Source organism: Pinus tabuliformis, chromosome 6 (assembly GCF_031772625.1).
Source record: "Pinus tabuliformis cultivar Carrire ecotype Pingquan chromosome 6, CPIR1, whole genome shotgun sequence".
Classification (NCBI taxonomy): Eukaryota; Viridiplantae; Streptophyta; class Pinopsida; order Pinales; family Pinaceae; genus Pinus; species Pinus tabuliformis.
Window position 1 is genome coordinate 1555992295 of NC_142292.1, and position 8852 is coordinate 1556001146.

General features: G+C 34.0%; 1 protein-coding gene across 1 annotated transcript; it reads right to left on the bottom strand.

The window, feature by feature from the left end:
• Positions 1–3445: 3445 nt before the first annotated feature.
• On the bottom strand, positions 3446–4390 carry LOC149264665 (disease resistance protein At4g27190-like). The gene has a single exon (XM_089400315.1). It carries the CDS (start codon positions 4388–4390, stop codon positions 3446–3448), a length of 945 nt encoding a protein of 314 aa, XP_089256441.1.
• Between the last annotated feature and the right edge of the window lie 4462 nt (positions 4391–8852).

Here is an 8852-nt window from a genome sequence, read left to right on the forward strand (position 1 = left end):
GACTCTCTTTACTAACTTTGGACCTCTATTGGTCACAGTGGTATGAGCCCAATCTAAGACTCGTACATGATAGGCATATACAGAGGAGTTCACTTGAACCTCTCAAGTCGTCTCTGGAGTACACAGACTCTCTGACTCTCTCTGACTCTGTCCTAACTCTGGCTCGATGCTGCCTTTTCTCTGTAGGTTAGCTCGGCTTCTTCTCTCTGCTTTCTGCTTTGCTTCACTTACTTACTGCTTCTCCCTCTGCTTGATGCTCTCTTTTTTAGTTTGTGGCTTTAAAGCCAATCTACTCCTTGATTGTTCGTTTCCGCTTCTCAGCTTTCTTGTTCCCTGCCTCTATCCGTCCAAATCCCTTCTCTCGGCATTTACAATCACTGCATAATGCTTCACAGGGAGGTGGCCACCTAATCTGTAACAGATGAGTGTGTCAGGTTCACTCGAAATGTTTGAACGACCATTTTGTCTGTTAACTCCAAGAATTCTTGCGAAATATGAACCTCCGCCAACGCATCGTCCATATCGGACTTCAAATCATTTACAACTCTGCCTGTTGACCCCGTCAAATCCAGTCATCCATCGGAACGCGTCTCCACCGTTGATCTGAAGCCTCCAGATCCTACAGTCATCGTCCATATCGAGTGGATAAGTAACATGATGTTTATCAGTCCGATTTGAGCGGTTTTCTCTCTCTTCCGCCAGACGCATGGCAACCATTATGTGGCATCGAGCGGAACTTGGTTGAAACCGCTTCCCGCTCAAAGCCCTTCCGATATTCTGCCAGTTTTGTGGAATCCCATTCCGTTGGAATAGAGGCATTATTTTCTGCGTTTTATAATTATTTCGGGTTTGGGTTCTCGAGGCTTTTCCTTCGTTAAGGGGTTTCCTGTGATATGCAATTAGCAACTTGTCGCTAATTTCACATCAGAAACTACCCCCGTTTCTTGAAATGACCTCTGGTTTTGCTAATTTGTGGCAGTGTGCGTTACCATGGGCCGATGGCCTGCGTGCATGACCGACGGCCCTCGTTGCTCCGCGCTGATCCCAAATTGCAACTGTTACAAGGATATCTCTGATAAACTTGGTCTGTATAAGACTTTCAATCCTTTGCATGATTTTTAAAGAGTTCATGAAAACTTAGAGAGTGTTCGAGGATCCAATTTGGATCAATGAAACCAAGAGTCTCTCCACTAGGAGATGAAACCAAGAGTCTCTCCATGTATATATCTATGATCCATCTTAATGCAAAGACACAATTTGATTTGAGGAGTTACCTCCTGACCTGACAAAAGCGAATAACCAAAATATTCGTAACTAAAATCAACCCAAATTTGTGAGCATTACACCTCCATATAACTAGACAACTACAAATTTATGGTTGTGCAACATTGTCATAACCCATTTTCAATTAATTTTTTTAACTAAATAGCGAAAATTTTCCATTATCCTATTGAGAAGTGCACATGAGCATAATCACCATTATGAGAAACAAAGAGAGCAAGATTTGTAGCAATGGAGGTTAGCCTAGCTTTTTTGCCTTCATTTCCATGCACTCATAACTTATACTATTAATTGCATTTTTAAAATCCAAAATTTTAATTAAAATGCAATATCACCGGTATAAAACAATAATTTTACTTATATAGCTTGTCTCAAGAATTTTTTTTGGAAATTCAAATTTCAATTATCAAAATTTATTTGTATTTCACTTTTCTTTTTGAAAAATACCAAAAAAAGAACATTACTCAAGTCATTTTCTTCTATTCTTTTATATATATTAATAATATTATATAATTAACCTAAATAAAAATATTTTATTTTTATAAAAGAAAAATAAAAAATTCTAATTAAAATAAATATAATGTATAATTAAAATACATAAAATAAATTCATTTTATTAATATTTTTTAATTATTTATTGATTTTTTCCCTAAATCTAAATAATAATACCATTTTAATATATGGTACTTTAAAATTTATACAATCATTAAAATTAAATTATATTAGAGATATTGATAACTCTTTTCTACATTTATAACATTATTAATGAATTGAAAAATATTTTTTATGTCTTATTTAAATATAAAAATGTTCAAAACAAAAACATAAATAATTAATCATATATAAATATTAATGAAAAATAAATTACAATTATTAATCATGAATTATAATACATAGAATTTTATAAATATCTATATTTTTTTTTTTGAAAAGTAAAATTCTCATTCCAAAATTCACCATATCTCCTCACCAATACTTTTCTAAAAGTATTTGTTACCACTGCTAGCTAACTATTTTTTTTTAAATAATATAAAAAATAACCTTCTTTGTGTCATTTTTTTCTATTCTTTCGTATATACTAATTTTATTTATTTATTTAATATAAATCAAATTAAAAATATACTTTTATAAAAAATAAAAATTTTAAAAGATAAAATTTCTGATTAGAAATAAATATAATGTATAACTAAATATATAAAATAAATAATTTGTATTAATATTTTTTAGTTATTTTTTAATTTTTCCCACGTTTAAATAATAATATTATTATAATATATCATACTTTGAAATTTATAAAATCATTAAAATTAAATTGTATTAAAAATATTGATAATTAATTAATTTTCTAATTTTATAACATTATTAATAAATTAAAAATATATATTTTTTCTCTTGATATATAAATATGAAAATGTTGAAGACAAAAACATAAATAATAAATTCATGAAAAAATAGATTACATTTATTGATCATTGATCATAGTACATAAAATTTTAGAAATATCTATACACTTCTTGGAGGAAAAAGTAAAACTCTACGTTCCAAAATTCACCGTTTCTAAAATTTTTCCTTCTATTCTTTGCCCATACTTTTCTAAAAGTATTTCTGTCCTGGTAGCAGACATGGTTACCACTTCTGCATTTGGATTTGTCGTCCTTTTGATTATTTCAAGATTCTCTGAAATTTTTTTAACAACATCATTAATGCTTCACACAGCATTAATGTAAAATTTTCAAATTTAGGCATTGCACCTTCTTGTAGCATTGGCAACTCTTTTGTTTTGTCTAAATTAACCATTGAAAATGTCTTCAACATTGGGAATGCCCCCATCTCTCCAAATTCTTTAGGAATCCTTTTTAACTTTGGACATTGTAAAATATCTAATTTCCTTAACCCTCTTAGATTTTGCAAATGTGGAAGTTCTTCCAACATATCACAATTCCATGACCTAAGATGATTTAAATTTTGAAACTGATAAAATTCATTTTCCACTATAACCATGTGAGAGCTCTGTAATGAAAACTTCCTCAACTTTGACATATTAGTAATATCTTCAAGTAAAAAAGCTGTGAAGCTGATCTTCAAGTGCAATGTTTCCATCTGAAGCATCCTCCCTAAAATGCCCTCACAAATTATTTCTCCATTGTTCTCTAACCATTGTTCTCTAAGCCGCTTTTTGACCTCTTTTAAACACTGGACGACTCCACGCACTGCTAGAAACCAAGAGGTATTGCAAAGAAGTGAGCTGTGATATGCCATGCGGCACACATTGCAAATAGTCACACTCTGCAATGGCTAAATACTTTAGTGCTCTTAACATATGAATGCCCCACGGTAATTCTGCAATTCCAGAACCATAAAGATCAACGATTTGGAGATTTGCAAGTTTGGAGACAGATGCTGGTAACCTTTTGATTGGCACGTACACTAATCTTAGGCATGCAAGTTGTTTCAAACCGCCAATACCTTCAGGCAATGATTGGATGGACGTGTGACTCAAATCCAGAACCTTAAGAGAGATCATGCTCTCAATCACCCTTCTTGGAATTTCTCCCAAATCTCTGTTTCCATTCAATGTTAATGTGTAGATTTCTGGAGCTCTTAAAGACTCTGGAAGAAAATCCAACTGGTTGCCAGTCAGCAAAATTCTAGTGCGTGCTAAACATTCATTTGCATCCAATGTTGTGAGACCCTTACCTGCGCCACAGTAGAAGCTCTCTTCCTGTTCAGCAATTTGTATTCCCCAACTACGCACAACTTCGTGCATCCTGAAATATTGCACGGATCCATCAATGTCTCTCACTGTCGGTTCAATCAAACAACGGTCTGCTAAATTGTTGAGGTAGATTCTTCCGATCTGGAATTGGTCGTGGCCAGCCTGATCTTGCAGCAGCCCTTCTCCCAACCACAAGATATTGATGAGCTCTACCAAAATAATTTGGTCTTCCTGGAAGGCAGCAGCTAAGTACAGAAAGCACAATTGGAGATTAATGTTGCAGTTGCCCAGTGCGTCGTAACTCAACCTGAGGCAATCATAGACTTCGCTGTTGGCGTTCGACAACCTGTGGACTGCCAAGTCCCATTCTTGTGCATCAATAATTCCTGCCATTGCCCTCCCTACTGCTTTGATTGCCAAGGGAAGCCCTCCACACTTTGTACACACAACCCTCGCCTTTCCTTCGTCGATGTTTGCTGGCAGATTTCCATTGTTATGTGGAAATGCATGATAAACAAACAGCCTCCAACTATCATCCTCGACCAAATCGCGTAATGTAATCAATGTGGACTTATCTGCATTAACTCCCATCTCCAGCAGCGTTTTCTGGTTCCTTGAACTCACAAAAATTTTGGAGGTGGAATGGTCGGCTAGCCGGAGTAGACCCATTTCCTCTAGCAATCTGCCCACCCTCCTCCCACACATCATCTGAGAACAACGCAAACCTTTTGCCCTGCATGCTCTCATGCAACCATATTTTTATAGCTTCATTCATATTTTGATCTGGATTTATGTTTGCTTGCATGGCTATTTGGGAAGAGAGTTGATTCCTAAGATTTGTGAAAGATGGAGACTGCGAAACAGTCAGCCAAAGCAACAATCCATTGGAAAAGAAATCCCTCACCTTTTCGCTATTGAAGACGGTCTTGAGGAGTAGTGTTTTACTAGAACCACCCTTGCCAAGCACGCCAATGCACGAAAAGGAAGACTCGCCGTCTGCCTCCATCACTGACTTCTCTAGTGCTGCAAAAGCATTTTGTTGCCCCACGATAAGGGGTTCGTTGATGAAGAAACCTCTTGAAGCATCAGGTTGGGTGGACGTTGCAGAAGTAGAGGCTGAAACTGGAGAGGCCCACAACTCTTCGATTCTTGAAAGTCTCTCTCGGAGCTCCTCAATTTGGAGCATGCTAATCAAAGGAACTGATTGGAGATGCTCTCTGATATCTGAAATCAAACGAGTAATCCTTCTACTCGTTTTATAACGAGAAATCATGTCATACTTAGCGATTGTACTGCATTGTTGCGCCATTGCTGATGCTGGTCGGAGAAGCGCATCCAGCTCCTTAAGCCATTTATTAACAGCTGAGGGTCTCAGCTTATTGTTGGTTTGAGGAATTGAGATTTTCTTGCTATTTAATTGCAAGCGAGAGTGCTGGATTTCCTTCAACTTTGGCTCAATTTCCATTACCAGGCGCTTCAGACTTGCCAATTCTTTCCCTTAGCGCATCCAGCTCCTTAAGCCATTTATTAACAGCTGAGGGTCTCAGCTTATTGTTGGTTTGAGGAATTGAGATTTTCTTGCTATTTAATTGCAAGCGAGAGTGCTGGATTTCCTTCAACTTTGGCTCAATTTCCATTACCAGGCGCTTCAGACTTGCCAATTCTTTCTTGCAAGGGAAAGCAATGTTAACGTGATCGATGATTTGGTGGATAGCCATGTCTATGGCCACACCAATAAATCCAGATACGAAACCAGGATCACCCATGATTAAAAAAAAATATGTTCAACTCCCTCGATAGCACAAAATAACAAAGCCCCAGAACTGTGAATATCAAGATATAGAAATCTCAAAATGAAAAATTCTCTCCAGCAAATGAAATCCTCAACCAATATTAACACTACAAGAGCAGAACCTTGTGGAAGGGAACCAGAAATTATGCTGAACTTTTGTAACCGATAACTCTGATACATAGATAGATAGGACCAAAGAATTGCATACTTATAGTTGTGCAGCAGCGTCATAGTTAATTTTTGTCATTTCAATAATGAAAAAAAGATTCTTTCCTTTTCATTCTTTTTCGGTGGATGTAAAAGAGCATAATCGCCATTATAGCAAACAGCGAAAACGAGATTCGTGATAGCTTGTGCGGTAATGAATATTGAGGGCCCTTTTTCTTTTCTATGACGTTAACCACAGAATTCTTCATTTGAAAGCAAGCCAATATAACACAATTGTTTATCACGTATTCTATTATTTTTGGTGTGCGGATAAGTTTGTGTTTTATAATTTACGCAAAAAAAAATTCAAACACACTAAATGTAATTATATATTCCACCACATTTTACAGCAATCAGTTAAAGAAGACCAGCATAATTAGATTCCATAACCATCGGCCTCACTTTCATTTAATTTAAAGGGATGGGATAACTTTCATCATAGGAACTTTGTCTCTCGAGTAAAAGAAAATATTAAAAATTAATATCATGAAAGTTCCGGAAATTTCTCTACCGAAAGGAAAGCACAGACAATAATGAGGCCCTTCCTGCTCCCACTGCTTTATTCTGCATGACGTGAACGAGAACATTCTTCTTTTGAACATGCCTTTTTTATAGATTTTATTAGATTTAATGGAGATTTTATTGGAATGATAAATTTGAATTTTGGCCACTGGATTAATATTTTTATAAAATTATTAAATTTAATTATGTATTTAAAAATACATGTAAAAAAATCACAAAATTTAATTATGTATTTAAAAATACATGTAATTTGTATCACCACATTCTAACCCATAAAAATTAAAATATGTCTAATATTTAAGACCACTGTAACGTATCCCGGTAACCTCATATGTAAGTTAGAATTTTTTACACAAATTATCCACAAGTAATTATTCAAAATCACTACTCCACATTCCTCATTAACTATTAGATATAATGTTCATTAATATATCAAGTAAATTGCAATAAAGGACAGTAAGTTGCATAACCATTGACAACCACTGTTGTAGTATATTAACATAATTTGTCTCATGAACCTTGCATCCATTTCATGACTCCTTTAACTATATTAATTAATCACATACTTGACATTATGATTATCACATCAAATAAAGAATCAACATCATCAAGGATTCAACACCATCAATCTGACACAATAAGCAATCACATCGTTGAACACCGATATACCCTGGAAACCCTGTAGGGTGAAAACCAGCAAACATTTAATTTTATTATTAAACGCTCGTGAGGGTTTTCACCCCTCACTCAATGGGTTACAAGGGATTCCATCCCTTAACTATTGTTATAAAATATTACAATGAAATATCATTAAAATGTCACATAACTAGCTAAAAGCTATTACATTTTCCATGAAACCCTTTACTTACATATCACCACTCTCTACATCCTTGTAGCATGATTGTTTTATCAATGTATGATCCCACAACTCGTACTCATGAGCATGGACCGTTAGTTCTCTACCCACCACAATGTTAAAAATCATTTTTCTTTGACACAAACCGCCATCGTTTCCTGTCATTGTTGTCGTCAACAAGCTTTGACAACAAGATTAGATACAAGATTAATTAATCAATACTCAGTCTCTAAAAGTGATCTTTTAATATCTACTCCTGTGCATGAGTTGTAAATATAATATCACAACATGCCTCTTCTAACAACGTTGTGCACAAATAATTATCCAGCATGTCATAATAATTAACTAGGACATATATTCAATTTTACTTTCCACAATGCTTATTCACACTATTGCATATTTCTCTTTAAGAGATCTAACCCAGTGGTTCTACAAATCCATGTTTCTCTTTAAAATATATAACACAATAGTTATATCTTCATACATGTAATAGACTATTGTTTCTATGCTTTCGCACATGTGTTCTTTTCACATAGTTATTTTTCAAGAACCCAACATAGTTTCTCTATCATTTATGTACAAGTTATTATGCATTTGTTTCCATGAAAGAATCATAACAAAGTCCTCATGCATTTGTTTTCAACAAAGTATCATAATCAACCTTTCTTTTGCACATAAAAACTAGGATAATAATAATAACGATAACCGTTTATGCATTAAACCATGCAAATAAATCAAACTACCCAATATGAAACAACCAAATCCTTTACCCTTTTTACTCACCAAAACATGTAACTTTTGCAAACTCTTGCAAGGGATTAACACCATTAACTTATCTTTCCTGCATAAAAGGATATATTCTTTCCAAAGAAGGTTCCTATGACTTATCTCTGTGCATTTCATCTATGCATAGGTTATTATATTTTCTCATAACTAAGTATTGTTTTTCAAGAGAACTCTCTACCCATGAGAATATTTCACAAATTAATCCATATTCACTTCCAGGAAAATGACTACGAAATCCCTTTTAAAGAAAAGAGAATTCATCCTATCGTTTCTTACATAAACACATATGCGTGTTATACAAAAACAATAAATGTTACTTATCTTTTAATGTTGCAAATATATATAATAACCATCTTTTCCTATATGCATAGGTTATTATATTTTCTCATAACTAAGTATTGTTTTTCAAGAGAACTCTCTACCCATGAGAATATTTCACAAATTAATCCATATTCACTTCCAGGAAAATGACTACGAAATCCCTTTTAAAGAAAAGAGAATTCATCCTATCTTTTCATACATAAACACATATGCGTGTTATACAAAAACAATAAATGTTACTTATCTTTTAATGTCGCAAATATATATAATAACCATCTTTTCCTATATATAGTAATAACAACCTTTAACCTCATGTAGTAATATATTTTCTCTACCAAGAAAATATATATATAATAATCAATATTTATCTA